General features: G+C 45.8%; 1 protein-coding gene across 1 annotated transcript in view; it reads right to left on the bottom strand.

Annotated features, from left to right (window-relative positions):
- AGMO (alkylglycerol monooxygenase) overlaps positions 1–23,100 on the bottom strand; it is a 299,706-nt gene that overhangs the window by 187,910 nt on the left and 88,696 nt on the right. The window contains exon 4 of the mRNA XM_089654571.1: positions 14,292–14,395. Coding sequence (XP_089510697.1) covers positions 14,292–14,395 — 104 coding nt within the window. The remainder of the gene's footprint in view (positions 1–14,291; positions 14,396–23,100) is intronic.

Genomic DNA, 23,100 nt, shown 5'->3' with positions numbered 1-23,100 from the left:
AGATTTTCTTCCACAATCCAAAAACGTTCAGAAAAATGAAATAGTTGGTTCCAGGTTTATAAGCTCAATCCTTTTCAAGGCTGGCCATTAGGGAAGCTGCAGCCCAAACCATTTCTTTATAGTCCCACTGGAAACCAAAGCACAGACAGGAAGCTGCAGGACAGCTTTGACCATCTTTCCTCCTGACTGTACCAATGTTATGGAAAACTGTCACAGTTACAGGACTCTACAGAAAGGCTGAGCTTGTAAACCTGTCACCAACTATACTATACACTAAACTAGTGGTTTCCAGACTTCGGTCTGGGGGCTGAATGTAGCCTTTTGCTTGTCTCTATCTGGCCCTTGGGAGACTGTTCCTCACACTGATATGAAGCATTCTTCATCCTACTGATACCAACCGTGAGGCACCATTCTTTTCACAGACACCAATGGTGGGGCACTAATTGACACCAAAGATGGAGCATTTTTCCTTCCACTTACAACAACAATGGGGCACTATTCCTCGCACTGATAACAATGATGGGGCACTATTCCTTCCACTGACACCAACAATGGAGCATTATTCCTTCCACTGCCACCAACAATAGGGCACTATTCCTCCCACTGACACCAACGATGGAGCATTATTCCTTCCACTGCCATCAACGATAGGGCACTATTCCTCCCACTGACACCAACGATGGAGCATTATTCCTTCCACTGCCACCAAGGATAGGCCACTGACACCAACTGTGACGAATTGTCCCTTTGTGATACCATTTTGCCCTTTCTGTTCTGGTTCTTATCCCCTTTGTAAAGCTGGACATGTTTCACAGACATTCTACACTGTTTGTTTAGGGAAATGTGACCTTGTAGTCTTTCACTTCTATAGAGTTCCTAGGTATCTTGCATTGCATGGTTTGTTGTGGGTGGGGAAAACCTGGTGCCAGTCTGTCTGGTGGGGGTGGGGTGAAGTTGTATATACTGAGCTGTGTTTAATAAATATTGTCAGTTTCACCCTACACGAAGTTCTGACTCGTGTTTTTAGCTATAATACCTGCCTTGGGAGAATGCTGGAAGACTTGCCGGAAATGAGGACCATTGGGTGCGACACATAGCTCCGCACGAGGAAGCCCAGGCGGAACGGTTCCGCCACAATTGGTTGGCAGAGGTGGGATCTTTCCTCATTGCGGAGAAAGTCCAAACCACCAACCGGGACCCCATCTTTTTCATGGAGACATCCCTGCTCAGCCAGATGGATATACGGGACCTCCGGAAGCCAGCCCTCCAAAGTATGTTTGTTGCTCGGGGAGGTATCGCTGGCTCCAAGACCAGAGAGGAACTGTTGGTCGAGATTATGGCCCTGGACCAAGCGGATGTGCACTCCACTTCACCTGATGCACACTCCGCTATGCTTAAAGCGAACACTGCTCCACCAGAAGTGAACTCTGCTTCACAGGAGGAGTTGGAGGAACAGAGCAGCTCATCGGCCCCTGAAACACCAGGCCCACTTAGCACCGTACAGAGACCCCTATACCATTCGGATTTACGACAAGAGGTGGAGTGGCGTTTGTCTCTGTTTGGCAGCGCTCCCACCTCTGAACAGATTTCCAAGGCCCTGGACGATGCCACCCAACTGCGGCTTAGTCACTTCCGGTCATCAACCGAGGACTCGGTCTGGGAGAGGATTACCTCCTGCCTTCTCCAGACTGCAACCAGACCAAAGAAAATTCCCTACGCTGCTTTTAAAACTTTCTCAGAGGCGGATGGGGACATTGATAGCTTTCTTCAGGACTTTGAACGTTGGTGCACCATCCATGGTGTGGCAACCCAAGACCGGGTCCCCATTTTGAGCAGCAAGCTAACTGGTCGGGCTGCAGACGCATTCAGGACTGTACCCGACAGCTACTGCTTGGATTATGATTTTGTTAAGGAACACTTGTTGGCCCGCTACGCTCTCACCCCAGAGGCGTATCACTTAAAGTTCCGGACACTCAAGAAGAAACCCCAGGACACCTTCACTGAATGGGGACATCAGTTACAACACACTGCCAGCAGCTGGGTCCGAGGGTGTCAGATCACCAAGCTGGAGGAACTGTTACAACTGCTGTTACTGGAGCAGTTTTACAATGGACTTCCAGGGGATGTTAGACATTGGGTCCGGGACAAACACCCCCTAACCTTAGCCAACACTAGTCACTGGGCAGATGAGTACCTGGACAACAGGAGGCTAACAGAGCCCACCATTCCCCCTGCACCTCGTCCACAACCAGTGGTGCCCACTCTGGTCACCCGAGAATGCCTCAGACCACCCACACCTTCTGACCCAAACCGGTCTGGCCCACGCTGTTATGGCTGCAACCAAACAGGGCACATCCGCATTCATTGCCCACGGAATCCACCAAGGCTCCAGAGCAGCCAACCCCCTCGGGGCACTTCCAAACGACCTACCACTCCCTATGGCCGAGCCTCTGCCTACTCTCTACAGGACCACCCGAGTGACACCGCCTCTTCATGGAGGAATTTTACCACCGAGGATGAGGACATCGGGGTCTTTCATGAGGCTAACCCTCTCCAGGCTGCCACCCTGGACAATCGCCGACACCACCAACAGGTTGTCCATGTTAACGGCCGTCAGGCCCAAGGATTATGGGACACTGGAGCCACACTCACCCTAGTCCAACCTCAACTGGTACCAGACTGGGCCAAGACCGGGCGATCTGTGGCGTTACGGGTAGCGGGAGGCCATGTCTACCGGATTCCTACCGCAAGGCTTCATCTGGATTGGGGGGCCGGGGTCAGGGACGTTGAAACTGGAGTAATGCAGAACTTGCCAGCTGAGGTTCTCCTTGGAAATGATCTGGGAGTCCTGGTCTCCACTTTTTGGCACCGAGACCCCTGCTGAAGCTCAACCAGTACCGATCAGGGAAGCAAAATGCCAATGCAGATGGGTTGTCCCGGCAAGCCAAGTTGGAGAAGTGAACCTCCGAACCGACCAGCCCCAAGCGGACCTGTTTGAAGGTCTCACCGGGTCTGGCGGGTGTTACACAATGGGGGAGCCTTGTGACGAATTGTCCCTTTGTGATACCATTTTGCCCTTTCTGTTCTGGTTCTTATCCCCTTTGTAAAGCTGGACATGTTTCACAGACATTCTACACTGTTTGTTTAGGGAAATGTGACCTTGTAGTCTTTCACTTCTATAGAGTTCCTAGGTATCTTGCATTGCATGGTTTGTTGTGGGTGGGGAAAACCTGGTGCCAGTCTGTCTGGTGGGGGTGGGGTGAAGTTGTATATACTGAGCTGAGTTTAATAAAGATTGTCAGTTTCACCCTACACGAAGTTCTGACTCGTGTTTTTAGCTATAATACCTGCCTTGGGAGAATGCTGGAAGACTTGCCGGAAATGAGGACCATTGGGTGCGACACATAGCTCCGCACGAGGAAGCCCAGGCGGAACGGTTCCGCCACACCAACGATGGAGCATTATTCGTTCCACTGCCACCAACGATAGGGCACTATTCCTCCCACTGACACCAACGATTGAGCATTATTCCTTCCACTGCCACCAATGATAAGGCACTATTCCTCCCACTGACACCAACAATGGAGCATTATTCCTTCCACTGCCACCAACGATAGGGCACTATTCCTCCCACTGACACCAACGATGGAGCATTATTCCTTCCACTGCCACCAACGATAGGGCACTATTCCTCCCACTGCCACCAACGATGGAGCCTTATTCCTTCCACTGCCACCAACGATGGGGCACTATCCCTCCCACTAGTGCCAATGATGTAGCACTATTCCCTCCACTAATACCAATATGGGGCTTTTTTTTCTTTCCACTGACACCAATGATAGGGCACTATTCCTCCCACTAATACCCACGATGGTACACTGTTCCTCACACTATTACCAATGAAGGGACACTATTCTTTCCATTGCCACCAATCATAGGACACTATTCCTTTCACTGACACCAATGATGGAGCACTGTTCATTCCACTGACACCAACGATGGGGCACTATTCCTTCCACTGACACCAATGATGGAGCCTTATTCCTTCTACTGACACCAACGATGGGGCACTATTCCTCCCACTAGTGCTAATGATCGGACACTATTCCTTCCACTAATACCAATGATGGGGCTTTATTCTTTCCACTGAAACCAGTGATAGGGCACTATTCCTCTCACTAATAGTGCTCCCCCTATTGACCATAGGTGCTATGTCATTTTTTTACTCCCACTGACCACCAAGCTTGAGGCATTATTTATACTGATGCTGACACATTTTCTACTTCCAATGGCCATAGTTTGGACCATCTAAAGCCTGAAGGACAATAAACCTCCTTGTTTATAAGGTTTGGGGGCCCCTGTACTAAATGTTGTAGAATTTGATGTCTAAACCAGCTGTGAGAATCATGTATTCCATATATCAAACATCACGTTGTTGGCTTGTCTTTCATCTAAACGTATGAAATTAAAAATTATTTTTGTACTCTATATATTTGGTGTGGCACAAAGTTTTATTTGGTTTACAACTTGCATGCATAGGAGATGCTCCACTGGAGAAATGTCACTTTTCCATTAATAGACAATAACGTACTACTAATTGAAACTGAGGATCCCATGCCTTTCACTAACACCTTTCTATGGAAACCAGAGCAAGCACAGGAAGCTGCAGGGCAGCTTAGAGAACACTTCCTCTAACTCTATACCAGGGATCTCCAATTTTTTTAGTATGATGGCTACATTGCATTTTTTTTTACAAATATTCACAGACTGAAATAAAAAATCAGTTTTACAAATTAACTATTCAAATTTAAATGAATGAATACGTTTTACTTAAGCCTGTCTGAGACAGGAACCAGCCGAGATTCGAACTAGATAATGGTAGGTTAAATATATCAGACTTGATCGATTGATCATCTTGGGTACAACCAGCCTGCCAGATTTTACATGCGATTATCACTAGTGGCTGATATAGCTGTTAGCAATAATCACTTCTTCCCCCGGCCCTCCCCCACCTCCCCACTGGGAGAAGACAATGGCTTGGCGGCGGAGACATCTTCTCTATACAATGTTAAAGAATACTGCCATTCTCACAGCAAGCGTGATGATGTCATGAAGGTTGAGTTGATGGCACAAACTAATTTACTCTCTATGAGAGGCTAAAATATGCCTTCTTGACCTTTGAAACAATGTTAATATTTTTTTTTTCATTAAACCTCTTTACATGCACATCCAGTGCACTTTCTGATTTTCATTATTTTTCTGTTTTCTCTGTTATTTAGTTCTTATATCAGTCCTGGAAATTTGCAGCAAACAGGAAGGATTGGGACATTTGACCTTGGCATCTCTAAGCCATCGCCCAGGATCACAGCATCACCCTTATGCCTAGCTATTAACCAATTTTATTGGGGTGACCTAGTTAATGAAAGATGTCAGTGAGCTACTAAGCTACTAAACAGAAGCTTTGCAATGACTTACCAGAAAGAGAACCATTGGCCCGAGATGTTTAACAATGGGCACTACTCAAAGTGATTACGCATTAGTAATTATAGTAGTGTGCTTGAACTCCTCCGCAGCTTACATGACACAGCTGATGGAGGAATTCCCCTCACTGAGTTCACTCATTCCTGGTCTGGTCTTTTTATGGAGGAAGGAGGGATGTACTGGTGTGGGGGAGAACTGTACAAAGGGAAGTTGTATTGGTGGAGGGGAGATCTGCACTGGGAGGAGCTATGCTGGTATGGAAGAGATCTATACTGGGGAGACCTGCTCTGGGGGCCAATCTGTATGGGGTACTGGAGGAGTTATACTGGGAAGAGCTGCACTAGTGGTGGTGGGGAATCTGTATTTGACAGGGGGATCTATACTAGTGTGGGATCTGTCCTGGAGTGAGCTGTACTGGTCGGGGAACTGTACTCAGGGAAAGCTGTACTGCTGGAGGGGGCATTCTGTGCTAGGGGGAGCTGTACTGGTGGAGAGGAGATCTGTACTGAGGTACTGGGGGAATTGCACTGGTGGTGGTGGGGAATCTGTACTGGACATGGGGATCTGTACTAGTGGGGGACCTGTCCTGAGGACAATCTGTACTGATGGGTGGACCTGTACTCAGGGAGAGCTGTACTGCTGAAGAGGAGATCTGTACTAGGGTACTGGGGGAGTTATACTGGGGAGAGCTGCACTGGTGGTGGTGGGGAATCTGTATTGGACAGGGGGATCTGTACAAGTGGGGGATGTGTCCTGAGGACAATCTGTACTGATGGGGGGACCTGTACTGCTGGGGGAGGGGCCGTCTCTATTGGGGGGGAGGTGTACTGGTGGAGGGGAGATCTGTACTAGGGGGAGCTGTGCTGGTATGGAAGAGATCTATACTGGAGAGACCTGCTCTGGGGGAAGATCTGTATGGGGGGAGTTATACTTCAAAGAGCTGCATTGGTGGTGGTGGTGGAGGGATTCTGTACTGGGGGATCCGTACTAGTGGGGGATCTGTCCTGGGGTGAGCTTACTGGTGGGGGAGCTGTACTCAGGAAAAGCTGTACTGCTGGAGGGGGCATTCTGTGCTAGGGGGAGCTGTACTGGTGGAGAGGAGATCTGTACTGGGGTACTGGGGGAGTTATACTGGAGAGAGCTGCACAGGTGGTGGTGGGGAATCTGTATTGGGCAGGGGGGATCTGTACTAGTGGGGGATCTGACCTGAGGACAATCTGTACTGATGGGGGGACCTGTACTCAGGGAGAGCTATACTGCTGGAGAGGAATGCAGTACTGCTGGAGGAGAAATATGTATTGGGGGGAGTTATACTGGGGAGAGCTGCACTGGTCGTGGTGGTGGTGGGAGGAATCTGTACCGGGGGTACTAGTGGTGTGGGGGGGGGGGGAATCTGTTCTGGGAGCCAATTGTACTGGTGAGGGAAGTTGTACTGCTGGGGGGGGGGGGGATCTGTAGTGGGGGGATGCACTGGTGGAGGGGAGATCTGTACTGGGGGGGCTGTACTGGTGGTGGAGGGGAAATCTAAGATGGGGAAGATCTATACTCGGGGGTAGATCTGTATTGGGATGAGGGAAGCTTTACTATTGAGAGGGGGGAGATCTGTAATGGGACCCTTGCACCCATGCATTATGCACTTGTGGCCCCTGCTAGACTCTTGCTTGTGGCACAGTAATTATAGAATACCTTTTGGTCACAAAGACTGTGCTATATGTAATCGTGTACACAGTAGGTTTATGTTTTGAACCCCTCCCATTGTTGTCTCACCCAAAATTTGCTGTGAGTGATGCCTAGGTACTCAGGGCTGAACCCCTCTTACAAAAAAAAAAAAAGAGATCTGTAGCCCTGGGTGTTGGTGCCTATCTATTGCAATTGTTTCTATCCCAGCTCAGATATTCACAAAACTGCATCAGAATCGGTCAGAATCAGGGGTGGACTGACCATTTGGAAACCCGGGCACTGCCCGAGGGCCCGGGGTCAGTAGGGGGCCCCATGAGATGCCCCTGGTACCTTTTTCATAGGCTTTTTTGAGTTTGGGCAAGGACACAAGGGCCCCATGAGTTGTCAGTCCGCCCCTGGTCAGAATGTACAATAATTGCCCTCCCCCATTATTCTACAGCAGGGAGCAGACTGAAGCCGGTGTGGGTGTCTCTGGTTTTAGGGAACGGCTGGGAGCTTGATGAAGAAGTGCCAGGCTGTAAGATGTCTTTTCCTGTTTTATACATGAGCACGGGCCAGACGATCCTACAGATTTCCCAGGCACCTGCTGCAACACAAACTGTCACAGGCCATAAGACATGCCGATCGCTCCAGCGCAGCCCCTCTGTGCCGCTCAGATATTTGTCTTGGCACAAAAGAGGGAACAGGTGGAATTAAGTAGAGCTCAGCTTGTTTATGCTTTGCTTAAAGAGATATGCTGTGCTAAGCGATCTGTGCTGGGGGGGGGGGGGAGATTACTTTTAAAAATAGAAAATTATTTTGCAGTCAGATAAGGTGATGCTGCAAGGGCTTAGCTGTGGCATAGAAGTCTAGTGGAGCACATTAACTGCTCGCTGCCCACCCACAGTACAGCCAACTTGTACGTGATCCAGCTTCTACAGATTCGGGGTGCGCATGTGTGTGCCAGGGCCGTCTTTAATATTGATTGGACCCTGGGCAAACATTTTCTTACCCCCCCCCCCTCCCCCATGTAATTTTGCTTTCCACCCCAACATCCCAGAAAACAAACACACACATGGACTTATCTAAAAAAAAAACCTCTATGTTTATTTCAGGTGGGCTGGAGATCAGCCAGCACCACATCCCATATTGTGAATATCCAGAATATCCAGCATTATATGAGAAGAAAAGGGATTTTTTTAGGTGCTCAACAAATTTGACACTTAGTATGTACTAAAATCAATACAAACCTTTATTCCATATTAACATAGAAAAAAACTACATCACATTAGTAGTTTTAAAAAATATAAAACCAACATGGTACTTCATATGGCTTGACGTTCACAATACAACATTCCAACTCAACATGTTTCGCCAAATTTCTGGCTTCTTCAGATTTACAGGCAGTTGCATGTAATTGCCACTTGAAAACTAAAATACAAACAGTAAACAATTTTACAGAATTACAGTAAGTAATTTAGCATTTTTGTAATTTTGTAAAGTCAAAATTGTTTACTGTTTGTATTTTAGTTTTCAAGTGGCAATTACATGCAACTGCCTGTAAATCTGAAGAAGCCAGAAATTTGGCGAAACATGTTGAGTTGGAATGTTGTATTGTGAACGTCAAGCCATATGAAGTACCATGTTGGTTTTATATTTTTCAGAACTACTAATGTGATGTATTTTTTTTCTATATTAATATGGAACAAAGTTTTGTATTGATTTTAGCACATGCTAAGTGTCAAATTTGTTGAGCACCTAAGAAAATCCCTTTTCTTCTCATATAATGCTGGATTATCTCAAAATAAATTAATAAATAAATGTCCCCCCTGCCTGTCAGTGATAATGGGATCTGAGCCGGGCATGCACAGCTCTGTATGTGCACATGAGATATATTGACGTCACCACCATTCAAGTGGCTGAAAATGGAGAGCCTGGAACAAAGACTGGGAGAAGAGGGATGTGCCGAGGGGCCAAGGGGGGGCCGTGACAGCACAGCGCTGAAGGGCTTTGTTTGCGGGTAAGTCCGTAATTATGTACTAGTAGTCCCTGCATGTCTCAATAAAGAGAATCTGTAATTCTAGCACATGGCCTCCTCTCAACACTAAATGGGTGACCTATAGTGGCTTTTGAAGCATCGCCTATAGAAAATATAGGGTACTAAAGTTTGTTGCCATTTCATAGGCGCACACAAATGTAAGGTTTGGCATATTGGGTATCTATTTACTCGGTGCAACCTCATCTTTTATATTTTATCAAATATTTGGGTAATTGATTGTCTTTGTTTACCCTAAAATTCACTTTAGAGTGTTTTTTTCTGAAATGTAGGATTTTCTAGACCTTTGCAGTAATATCGTGTGACATAGAAAATTGTAATTACCACTAGTTTATTCTCTAGGGAGTCTCCTTTCAGAAAATATATCATGTTTTGGGGGGTTTATGTAATTTTCAGGCCTAAAATGATTTTTAAATGTGTGCGTAAAATGCAAAAACGGCTCTGGCAACCACAGGGTTAATCCATCAAAAATCTGGAGCTATGTTTTGTAATAATGAATCAATATTTCAGGACTCCAAAAGACGAAGTAATTGTCTGTAGATGCTGAGGGTATAACTACCTGAAGAGATGGGTAGAAGTCATAGCCAAAATATATCCAAAAGTGCTTGGGAATGACTGCACTTGGCTTAGTATTTCTCACATCAGATTGTCCTCCATAAAAATTAAGTATAAGAACAAGAAGTTTTTATTGATAAACTCCGCAAAGCCAGAAATATAGCTTTCAGGAAAAGGAGAAAAAAATCCACTTGCTGGCCACAAGATCAATGGTAAGCAATGTACCGTACTTGTTGATCATAATACGGCTAATATAGTGCATGGACCCTCGAACTTACATATCCCCCTGTGACACGGGGTCTGCATGTACCGAAAAGCCATATTCTGGCCTTGTGGATAAATCAGAAAAAGAAACCCCTAGACCAGGGGTACTGAATTAAAATTCAAGGAGGTCTGGTCAATAAAATGTTCTTCTGGCCGAGGTCCAAATAGGGTGTGTCCATCAGTGTGCCCCCTTACATTAGGTGTCGCCATCAGAGTGCAACTTTTCATCATGTATTCCCATCATATCAGGTGTGCCCATCAGAGTGCCCATTTACATCAGGTATCCCCTTACACTCAAAGTACCCCTTTCTATCATATTTCCCCATCAGAGTGCCCCTTTACATCATATTCCCCATCAGAGTGCCCCTTTACATCATATTCCCCATCAGAGTGCCCCTTTCTATCACATATGCCCATCAGAGTGCCTCCTTCCACAGTATGTGCTCATTTGTGCCCCCTCAACATAAAATGTGCCCATCAGAGTGCCCCTCAACATTCAATGCGCTCATCAGAGTGCCCCTTAACATAACATGTGCCCATCAGAGTGCCCCTTAATATAAATGTACCCATCAGAGTGCCCCTTAATATAAATGTACCCATCAGAGTGCCCCTTATTTTATGTTAAGGGGCACTCTGATGGGTACATTTATATTAAGGGGCACTCCGATGGGCACAAGTTATGTTATGGGGCACTCTGATGGGTACATTTATATTAAGGGGCACTCTGATGGGTACATTTATATTAAGGGGCACTCTGATGGTTACATTTATATTAAGGAACACTCTGATGGGTACATTTATATTAAGGGGCACTCTGATGAGCACATTTATGTTAAGGGGCACTCTGATGGGTACATTTATATTAAGGGGCACTCTGATGGGTACATTTATATTAAGGGGCACTCTGATGAGCACATTTATGTTAAGGGGCACTCTGATGGGCACATGTTATGTTAAGGGGCACTCTGATGAGCACATTGAATGTTGAGGGGCACTCTGATGGGCACAAGTTATGTTAAAGGGCACTCTGATGGGCACATTTATATTAAGGGGCACTCTGATGGGCACAAGTTATGTTAAGGGGCACTCTGATGGGTACATTTATATTAAGGGGCACTCTGATGGGTACATTTATATTAAGGGGCACTCTGATGAGCGCATTTATGTTAAAGGGCACTCTGATGGGCACATGTTATGTTAAGGGGCACACTGATGGGTACATTTATATTAAGGGGCACTCTGATGGGTACATGTTATGTTAAGGGGCACTCTGATGGACACATTCTATGTTGTGCCCATCAAAGTGCCCCTTAACATTCAATGTGCCCATCAGAGTGCCCCAGTCAGACTACACCCTACCTTGAGGGCAGACAGGAGCTGTGCCAGGATCCTTGCTGGACACTTGTCTACAGGCAGGGAACTGGAGCCAGAGAGAAAGTGAGCTGAATGGGATGGGGTGCACATGTGATGTCATGTTGCCATGACAACCGCCCTGCTTAGCGGCAGATCTGTCATTAAGGACTGGCGGGCTGGTGGTCTGGGTGGCAACACTGCTGGGGCCGTTTATGGTCCGCCACTTAGTGACCGCTGCCGTAGACTGTTTTTTGGAGTGTGAAGAAAATGCTGTGTGCCTGGCTGTGTGTGCTCTGAGTTTGGAAATGGGACTGCATTCACCAGTGAGTCCTATGGTGCTGCGCTACAAGAGCATTCATCCCTGTGCACATACTGCCCTAAACGTTAGCACCACTTGTGGTCCGTCCAGCTGCAGCAGCTGCAAGCCTCTCTTAGACTCCTTTTACAGGGCAACCAGGAGACAGTATAAACAGATGGTGGATACATGTTTTTACTGCCTCCTGATCTTCCACCTACAAGCAGAAATGATGCAGCTCAGATGAGTACATATTGCTACGACCGCCATGTTTTGCATCGCTGTGTGTCCATATTAGCACTACAAGCCGAGTTTGACCGGTGAAACCACTTGTCAAACTCTCCCATGTAAGTAAATGGGGTTGCGCAGCCAGGAAAATGTTCCTAACGTGCAGGTTCCTGGAAATAGCTGCTTGTCCCATAATTGCCGCATGGTCCAATAATACACAATTACTGTTTGGCAACAAAAGATTAAAAAGCTGAAAACAACCCCACAAAACAAAGGCATCGGGAGGCACCAGCATTTATGAGGTCAGGTATTGATGTTGGATGAGAAGACCTGGATCATAACTGGTTTTTCAATGGACTACAAAGGTATTTATTAGGTTTGAGGTCAGGGCTTTCTCCACACCAAGCTGGTCCAACCCTGTCTATAAGGAGATGGCTTTGTATGCTGTGGCTCAGGCATACTGGAACAGAAAAGAAATGCCCGCAGCGATAAAAGGAGAAAAGAATTAGCGAAGGGCAGGCATGACTAGGCCCAGAGTGGGAAGGAAGACGTGTGAGGGTTAATGATTGTTTAGAGTTGGTAAAGGATAGCTGGGGGATCTGGTTGGTAGAGGAGAGTGTAGGTGGGGTCTCCTGCACTTTAGGGTGGGGTGTTCTGGGGAGGGGCGTCAGTTGGGAGCTGGACGTGGGAGAGAGAGCTTCCCTCCCGCCTGTTTGGTGAATGTTGTGTTCCTCCTGGGGGGGGGGGTTATTTTGGTTCCTGGGCGGTGGTTGGTCTTTGGAGGCGGTTCTTATCTTGGAGGTACAAAATGGTGTGGGACCCATCGTTGGTATGGTGTGCCCAGGAACATTCCCAGTTAACCGAGGAAGGTTAACTGGAAGGTGGTGGTGCTGCACTGCGGACGGTATGGTTGTCTCCGAGCTGGTTGGTTGTGGCTGGAGGCCTAGTGGAATATGGTTGTCCGCAGGTGCATTTCGGATCGTTTTGGGGGTGCCTTCAAAGACCAACGACAACTCTTTATGTTTTCTGTTATAAGGAATGGTTGATGTGTTTAAACTTGATTGGTTAATAAAAGGCCGTGTTGGCCATTTTACTCCAAAATTGGTGTTGTGTTTTCTGTAAGTATAGTAAGTAAAGGGGATTGGTATGGAAGGGTAAAGGGTAACGGTGGTGTAGTGGGGTCTGGATGAACCTATCTCGGGTGCACTAGTCAAGGGTCTTCACCAAACTGTTACCATAATTTTGGTAACATACTGCACAACTGTTTAAAACATCTTTGCATGCTGTAGTATTAGCAGTATCCTTCACAGGGAACACCTGAACTCAATTGGTTACGTCTAACCGCTTTTCAGCATGAAATGCGTCAACATTTACTGCTTTTCCTGTGTGACTGAAGTTTTTAACCTTGGAATTATACAATAAAGCTTTTGGATCTCCGATTGTGCAGTTATCCACTTTGTTCTTAGCAAGTCTTCACAGTAGAGAACCAGGCTGGCACTTGCTGATGTGAACAGATTAGAGCAGTGGTTCTCAACCTTCCTAATGCCGCGACCCTTTAATACAGTTCCTAATGTTGTGGTGACCACCAACCAGGGGGCAAAAGGGGATCATGGGGCCCTTGTGTCCTTGCCCAAACTCAAAAAAGCCTATGAAAAAGGTACCAGGAGCATCTCATGGGGCCCCCCACTGACCCCGGGCCCTCGGGCAGTGCCCGAGTTTCCAAATGGTCAGTCCGCCCCTGCCTCCAACCATAAAATTATTTACCCAGTAATTATAATTCATGAAGTGTCGTTTTACCTCCAATACAGCTGCTTTCTACACAGTAGCTGCTTTTAACAGAGTAGCTGCTTTCAACACAGCAGCTGCTTTCTACACAGTAGCTGCTCTTACACATTGGAAATATGTGTTTTCCGATGGTCTTAGGTGACCCCTGTGAAAGGGTCATTCGACCCCTAAAGGGGTCGTGACCCACAGGTTGAGAACCACTGCCTTAAAGGGTCGGGAGGAGTCAAGGGGACTGGGGAGCAGAGAATTTGTTTTGGGACCTGAACTCAATATTTTGGAGGGGGGCAAGCTTTTGACTAAATAGGTATATTTGAAGGTTGGGTTCCAAAACCATTTGTTGACGTGGATCACTTTTGGGTAACATGAGCCTTTAAGGACCCATGTCAACCTTTGGGCTTGAGTCAATGACATCAGTTTGAGATGCTCCAAAGATCATTCAGAATTTGTCAGATGAATTTGACTTGCAGTTGAGCTCCCTCTGACCTGCATCAAGTAGGTTTGGAATTCCCATAGATTTCTATGCAAACAAAAGTCAATCAACACAGCCCTAAATAAGCCCAGAGACATCTATTACATCCATTTTTTTCTAATTTCTATCAAGCTATCATTGCTTACCCAGGAAAAGTATTTCTGAAGGAAGGACTGTCGCAGGGCTGTAGTAAGGTTGTAGTCTTCTGAGCTGTGATGAGTCTGATGACCGGCCCAAATAATGTTCACCTCTGTGGGGGGGGGGGGGATAAAAAAAATGTGTAAGCAACACAAGTCAAGTGCTGAGCCACCCTGTGCACTCATACAAAGACACGTATATAGGGCTGTTTATAAATCTGCCCTCGAAAGCAAATAGAGTTGAAAAAATGACATCTAGATTAGAGGAACAATACAGTAGACTCATGGTCAAGGACAAGTTTTGCTAGAAATGTATTTGAAAAAAAGAAATGAACATGAGCTGTGCCCTGGAAAGGAAAGAAAATCCTTTGCCATGAAAATTATTTTCTGTAGCAGCATGAGCCAAAATTAAAGGCTTGGTTGGTTGAATTTCGAAATCAATGGTGGCGCCATCGGATTACAAAATGCACAAAATGTCCAATTTTCTAAAGAAAATTAGTTCAAAATTCGACCCATGTATGGCCTGCATAAGTCCTGAAAGCAGCTGATACCCATTAACCTACAGGACAGAGTACTTCTACACCCAGTGGACCAAAGAAGGGAGAGGGCGGTCAGGTGCAATACCCAACTAATTCTCCCTGGGGCTACTTCATCCTTACGTCTCGGAATCTATTGCTCAAGGACACTCTCAAGACAGCCAGGTGGATGAGATTTTCATCTGGGGCCTGAGGAAGTTCACCTAAGTGGACCAAGTGTTCCTTGCAAAGACTGTGTACTGATTTTTGTCCTTTTTTGCTAAGGATTTTTGTCCTCCAAAGTTGTACAGTTCTATTGGGCATCCCATATACCTTAAGACACCATCCAAGGGGTTAACCCCTACTAAAACAACAAAAACAAGCTCAAGGACTGTTTTAGTGACTTTGGATGAAAGTGTGGAAAATTCGCCTTGCTTGGCTGTGCAGAGCTTAGGGGGACCCAAAAACTCAGTGGCCCTCGAGAGGGTAGCGCTACATTTAGACACATTCATAAAAGTACCGTATACAAACAATACAGACAAAGACGTGATAATTGATGCAGCTGAATGACATTGTTGTACTGGCCTGAGTCTATTCCCATCACCATCTGCTATACAAATCATTATCAGGCCTTAGGAAATTTCAGAGTCATCTTCCCAATGATGTCATAACCACAAGTATATGAGTGCTATAGCAGCAAGGAAAGCTGTCACATTGATTGGGGACCGATGCTGACTAAACCACATTAGCAGCCTCTCTGCAGCCTTCACCACATGGTTAAACTTCCAGCTGTGATTCGAGGTCGGCCCAAAAATAGAAGCAGCTGCACTACTATAGACAGGGCATGCGATTTTTGCCATGGCAAAAAAAAAAAAACTTGATGCAGCTGTGAGAAGATCCATGATGCAATGGAAGACGGAACAGAAGCTGTGGCAGAGTAGGGGAAAACTCATCATTCCGTAGCATGTGCCCAGTGAGGGATTAAAAGTCACTTTATGTATGGGACGGCAGCCAGGAGGAGCAAATTCTAACACTCAGGCCTGAAATAGACTCTGATTTTCAGGATTGTGCAAAATGGAAAAATAAACATACTTGTTTTAACAGGCCAAGCCAAAGAGCAACATAACTAATGTAATATTGAGATGCACTTGTAATTTCTTACCGAACTATACGATGGAAAAGAGGTGGTAGGGAGGTTGGGAGCCTATGCATAGCTAATATACAGTATATGATTTTACATTTTTGCTTGTTGAAGAGATTTCCTTTAATTTTCTGTTTCAGAGACGCAACAGGCAGTAGGGGGAAAGCTCTACAACAGGGTTTCTCAACTAGGGTTCCTCCAAAGGTTGCTAGGGGTTCCTTGAGGAAAGAGAAATTTCTGCCTCTCAGATAAGTCCCACTGGCACCATTGATCCTTTTAGCTATCTGTAAGAGGGTAATTCTTCCCAATGACCACACGTGTGAGGAGCATTCTTCCCACTGACCATCAAACTAATGTATCATGATCAGGGGCGGACTGACCATTTGGAAACTCGGGCAGTGCCCGAGGGCCCGGGGTCAGTAGGGTGCCCCATGAGATGCCCCTGGCACCTTTTTCATAGGCTTTTTGAGTTTGGGCAAGGACACAGGGGCCCCATGATCCCCTATTGCCCGGGGGCCCCATGAGTTGTCAGTCCGCCCCTGATCATGAGTTGTAGATATAGTAATTTTTAGCAGAGGCCGGAAAGTTATTTCAAGGGTTCCTCTATGTTGAAAAGTTTAAGAAATTCTGCTCTACAATGTGGGCGAGAGTTCCACTCTAAAGTGGAACTCCCTCTTAAAGTGACTCTAAAGGTTCAATTTTACTTTAATATTAAACATGTTATACTTACCTGCTTTGTGCAATGGTTTTTGCACAGAACAGCCCAGGACCTCCTCTTCTGGGATCCCCCGCTGGTACTCTTGGCTTCTTCTCCCTTCCGAGTGTCCCCATAGCAAGCTGCTTGCTATGGGGGCACTTGTGTTGGCTTGATCCCCAGCAGGGCTGTGTGTGTCTATTGACACACATAGCACAGCTCGGCACCCCCCCCTCCCATCTCACAGACTGTGATTGACAGCCACAGGAGCCAATGACTAGTGCTGCTGCTTCCATATCCAATGAGGGAGAGATTGAGGAGAGAGCCGCTTCTCTCGGGCACAGCGGTGGATCGAGATTGGGCTCAGGTAAATATTTAGCACCTTGACGCTAACGTTACACAAATTTGCAGCTTCTCGGCGGATAAACCTTGACGCTTAGGGGCTACCTATTTGAGTACCCGATATATGCAAACATGTGCCAAGAGAGCCACTCTCCGTACGGTTACTGGCAGCTCACGAAAAGATTTACGATCATGTGACCACTGTGATAGTCATTCACGGCAGGCACCTGATCCTATCCCCTGCTCAGAAACCCCTTAAAGCAGTGGTTCTCAACCTTCGTAATGCCGTGACCCTTTAAAACAGTTCCTCATGTTGTGGTGACCCCCAACCATAAAATTATTTACCCAGTAATTATAATTCATGAGTGTCGTTTTACCTCCAATACTGCTGCTTTCAACACAGTAGCTGCTTTCTACACAGTAGCTGCTTTCAACACAGTAGCTGCTTTCTACACAGTAGCTGCTCTTTACACATCGGAAATATGTGTTTTCCCGATGGTCTTAGGCGACCCCTGTGAAAGGGTCATTTGACCCCTAAAGGGGTCGTGACCCACAGGTTGAGAACCACTGCCTTAAAGGGTCGGGAGGAGTCAAGGGGACTGGGGAGCAGAGAATGCATTAAGGTAAAAACTTTAAGCCTTCATGACTACTTTAAGCTGGACATACATGGATTGAGATTCAGTTGGTTCAGCAGGAACCAGGCAACTTTCAATCCATGTATGGCTGTTTCTGTTCATGAGACGTTGATCTATAGATTGACTTGTCATGATCCGGCTTTTTAAAAAAAATTCGCAAAAATTACAACATTTCCGAAAAATTGGCAGCAACGCTGATCGGTGTATTCTGATGTCGGGGGAGTCCCACTGTCAAAATACGATGACACAATGAAGAGAATTCCAGCATTCACCTCAAATGTGTGGATGGGAAAAAAACAACACCATGTATGTCCAGCCTTAGACAGTTGTCACCAACACCCATGCCTCTAGAGATGAGCGAATCGAACCTGGCGAAGTGGAATTCGTTTCGAATATTAGGAAAAATTTGATTCGCGTCGAATCCGAATATTAGCAAACTTCGGATGCACGAATCGAATTTTCCCCGATCCGCCGATTTTCATCCCTTCTTACAGCCGGCAAAAAGTGTCCCTGCAGAGAGCTCCGCTATTTCTGACAGTTCTCTGACAGTTCCTTCACATTTACAGCAGTTGAAACATTGTATCTATTTGTTTCCATTTAGGATACAGATGTTTTTATTCGGAAACAAATAGATACAATGTTTCAACCGCTGTAAATGTGAAGGAACTGTCAGAGAACTGTCAGAAATAGCGGAGCTCTCTGCAGATACACTTTTTGCTGGAATGGAATTCTTCTTCATCCTCATCCTACTTCTTCTTCTTCTTCATCCTCATCCTACTTCTTCTTCTTCTTCTTCTTCATCCTCATCCTACTTCTTCTTCTTCATCCTCATCCTACTTCTTCTTCTTCTTCTTCTTCATCCTCATCCTACTTCTTCTTCTTCTTCTTCATCCTCATCCTACTTCTTCTTCTACTTCTTCTTCTTCTTCTTCATCCTCATCCTACTTCTTCATCCTCATCCTACTTCTTCTTCTTCTTCTTCTTCTTCTTCTTCATCCTCATCCTTCTTCTTCTTTTTCTTCTTCTTCTTCTTCTTCATCCTCATCCTTCTTCTTCTTCTTCTTCTTCATCCTCATCCTACTTCTTCTTCTTCTTCTTCTTCATCCTCATCCTACTTCTTCTTCTTCTTCTTCATCCTCATCCTACTTCTTCTTCTTCTTCTTCATCCTCATCCTACTTCTTCCTCTTCTTCTTCTTCATCCTCATCCTACTTCTTCTTCTTCTTCTTCTTCTTCATCCTCATCCTACCTCTTCTTCTTCTTCTTCTTCATCCTCATCCTCTTCTTCTTCTTCTTCTTCTTCTTGCCATGGGCCCCTGTACCGCCTCCTCATGCTGCTGCCAGGTCCAGAGTGTGTCATGGGTCCCTGTACGGCCTCCCATTGCTGCTGTCTCCATCGCCACACTCTGCCATGTGCCACTTTCAGGTCTCCTCACACTGCTGGTGGGTTCCATTTTGTCATAGGGTGCTGTATGGCCTCCCATTGCTGCTGCCTCCACCGCCACACTGTGGCTCCACACTCTGGTTTTGGCCCCGTGACTGCCCAAATGAGTGAAGTGTGCGGTGATTCTAAGATCGACGGCACTCATCTGCATGTCATACTGACTGACAGTATTATTTCTCTTCCCCAGCAGACTCCAAGGGCATTTAAATTAAAGGTACAGTGTTCAGCACTAATATTAAGGCTCTCTGAAGCCTAGAAACCCTTTTTATAAGCTAAATTCGCAGCGAATAAATTTGCATCGAATCGAATTTATTCCACAAATTCGGCGAATCAGCCGAATCGAATTTTTGAATAATTCGCTCATCTCTACATGCCTACATTGGAAACTTTTCCCTCTACTCCCGTTCTGGTGTCAACTCTAAAATTTGGGATTTCCAAATAATTTTCTGTCTCAATGAAAATGGTCACCAGGATCAAATAGATGGGTCAACCTCCCCTGCAGGAGGGATGAGGGTTGGGAAGTGGGTTAGGGGACTCTGTGGTAGACATGGTGGCCCTGTAGGGTATGAAATTTCTGGAGGGAACCACCGTGGGAGGTTAGGAGCACTGTGAGACATTGTTGGAGGCTGAGGCACTATGGGGGGCTGGAGGCACTGCAGCAGGCTGAGGGAGATTGTGGAGGCTGGGCGGCACTGTGGGAAGTTGGGTGACACTGTAGAGGCTGAAAGCTCTAAGGAGGCACTGTATGGCCACTGTGGAAAGTTCGGGGAGGCACTATGAGAGCTGGAGGGCACTGTGAGGAGTTAAGGGATCTGCAGCTTGCTGGAGGCCCAGGAAAGGGCAGGCCATGGCCCAGTGGTTGAAAACCATTGATCTAGAGCTTCCATTTCTGGATTTGCTACCCCTACATTTTCAGTCCACTTGGCAGAAGTTGTTAAAAGTGCTAGAACGCAAGACTGGCCTTTTTCTGAGAGCCTTTATCAATCTGTCTAACTACAGTATCCCAGATCCCTATCTGATCAGCCTAACCCATACACAGCTACCCTGCTAACCATCTGAAGAGCTCATTGTATGCTTGCCAATGGTTTTTAACCTAAGTTTAACTGGATCATACGTTTAATTAGACCGCAGTTTTTTGTTGTTTATTTGAAAGTTTGTTCTGTTTATTAAGACAAACACCAATCAAAAAAAATACAAATTATTCATGGTTGCTTCTGGATTGGGAACTATTTCTATTGTATTTTTAGCATGTGTGAAGACCTTCCCAGCACAACAAGTAAAATGCTTGGCTAAGCAAAATACTTTGGCACCAGTATTAAAGCACAATGGACCACCCATGTACTGCAAAAGTGTAATGCGTTTCTTTTGTTATTCAGCTGTGAGTGAATGTAAGACCCGAATAGTGCATCACCTGCAATGGCTGGGTGAGATGATTACCCCTAGGGAGTAATAACTAGTGTTTTTAACAGAGGGAAACATTCATTATTGCACACGAAGAGCATGCTGGATAGTGTTTGTGTGATGAACACCGATCCTTCCCCTTTCCATGGAGAAAAGGGAATAATGTCGAAAGGATCACTTACTTTCGTATAGTCTCCTAGATTGTAAGCTCGAAAGAGCAGGGCCCTCGATCCCCTCATGTATCGCATTGTATTGGTATTGTTCTGTCACATGTTCTGTCCCCCTTTGTAATGTACAGCGCTGAGCGAACTATTGGCGCTTTATAAATACTGTATAATAATAATAATAATAATAGTTATCACATCCTGCTCAGCACCCCCTTAGGCTCCGTTCACACTTGTACAACTCCAAAGCTGCACGACTTTGGCGTGCCACTTTGAGGCAACTTTAACACAACTTTGACACAACTCTGGATGGGTGCAACTTGGATATGGCTGTGATTTTCATTAATGATAATGGACAACTGTTGCATTTATAACATTCAAGTGTAACTTTCATATGACTTTTGAGGGTTTTCATTGCAGTCTATGGCACTAAAGTTGCGTGAAAGTTGTACCAAAGTAGTGCACAAATAATTTGAAGTCTCTGCGACTTGAAATATTACAGATATGAATGGTACCCATTGGGAAACATGAGGGGGTGACTTGGACCACAAAGTCGCATGACAAGTCGCACAAGTGTGAATGGGATCTTATACTAAGTCCCAGGACAAGGTCATCTAGCGCCCAGGGCAAAAATGTCAAACAGCGCACCTCCCTCAAAAAAAATAAAATTGAGCACTATTCTTCATACTTACCCCATACATTCCCTTTGCAATCTAAAATTTGCCCCAAACAAAAATATTTCCCCCCTTCTAGCACAAATCCTCTACTCTTCAAATTTCTTCTCTGAAAATAATTCCTCTCCCCCTTTCAAAATCCCCTCTCCAGCACTAATCCAACAAAAATCCACCCTCTTTGTACAAATGCCCCCCACCCCTCCACTTATAATCACCCCTTTTAGAGCAACCCCTCAAATCTCCACTGTTCCCAGGGCAGCCGCCCTCCTGCCCATCCCTTGTCCCAGCCCTGATTATACTCAAAGGAGAAAGTTGGTGGGCCATGAGGAGGTGGCAAATCATCCTCCCAAATCCCCTTCTTAGATATTAAATAAAAAATGCTCTATACATACCTTTTTTACAGCAATTTTTAGATCATTCACAGGTGTTTCATCCTCAGCAACAGCAGTGGGAGGTCCTTCCTTTTGAACCGATGACCCCTGCACTCTGCGCTACTTATTTCTGACCCCTGCACTGTGCATCACATATTACTGAGCTCGCACTCTGCATTACTTACTCCTGACCCCTGCACTGTATGTGACATATTACTGAGCTCGCACTCTGCATTACTTACTCCTGACCCCTGCACTGTATGTCACATATTACTGAGCTCGCACTCTGCATTACTTACTCCTGACCCCTGCACTGTATGTCACATATTACTGAGCTCGCACTCTGCATTACTTACTCCTGACCCCTGCACTGTATGTCACATACTACTGAGCTCGCACTCTGCATTACTTACTCCTGACCCCTGCACTGTATGTCACATACTACTGAGCTCGCACTCTGCATTACTTACTCCTGACCCCTGCACTGTATGTCACATACTACTGAGCTCGCACTCTGCATTACTTACTCCTGACCCCTGCACTGTATGTCACATACTACTGAGCTCGCACTCTGCATTACTTACTCCTGACCCCTGCACTGTATGTTACATACTACTGAGCTCGCACTCTGCATTACTTACTCCTGACCCCTGCACTGTATGTCACATACTACTGAGGTCCGCACTCTGCATTACCCACTCCTGACTCCTGCACTTTGCGGTTCATACTTCAAACCTTTGGCCTCTGTGTTATTTATTACTGGCCCCTGCACTTTTGTTACATACTGCTGACCTCTAAACTCTACTTTCCTTACTACTGACTCCTGCACACTGTGTTACATACTACTGATTTTTGAGTTCTGCATTACTTACTCCTGATCCCTGCACTGTATGTCACATCCTTACTACTTTCCTTACTACTGACTCCTGCACACTGTTACATACTACTGATTTTTTAGTTCTGCATTACTTACTACTGACCCCTGCACTCTGCATTAATTAATATTGGCCCATACACTCTGTGACACCAGTGACCCCTGCACTCTGTGTTACTTATTACCAAACCCTGCACATTGGTTACATACTTCAGGCCTCTGCACTCTGGCATACTACTAACCCCTGCACTCTGCAAAAACTACTAATTACCCCTACACTCTTTGATACTTACCACTGACCCCTGCATTCTGCGTAACTTATAACTGACCCCTGCACATTTGTTACATACGTCAGACCTCTGCACTCTGACATACTTAATACTGACCCCTGCACTCTGCATTACTTACTATTAACACATACACTCTACTGCCTCCTGCATTCTGTGTTAATACTAACCCTTACACTTTTCATTACTTACTACTAAGCTCTGTGCTCTGTGTTGCTTATTCCTAACACCTGCACTCTGCAATATTTACTATTGATCTCTAAGCTCTGTAGTACAT

Source organism: Staurois parvus, unplaced genomic scaffold (assembly GCF_062004578.1).
Source record: "Staurois parvus isolate SC_StPar_1 unplaced genomic scaffold, SC_StPar_1.0 ptg000779l, whole genome shotgun sequence".
NCBI classification, from domain to species: Eukaryota; Metazoa; Chordata; class Amphibia; order Anura; family Ranidae; genus Staurois; species Staurois parvus.
This window is presented reverse-complemented; position numbering and strand designations above follow the sequence as displayed.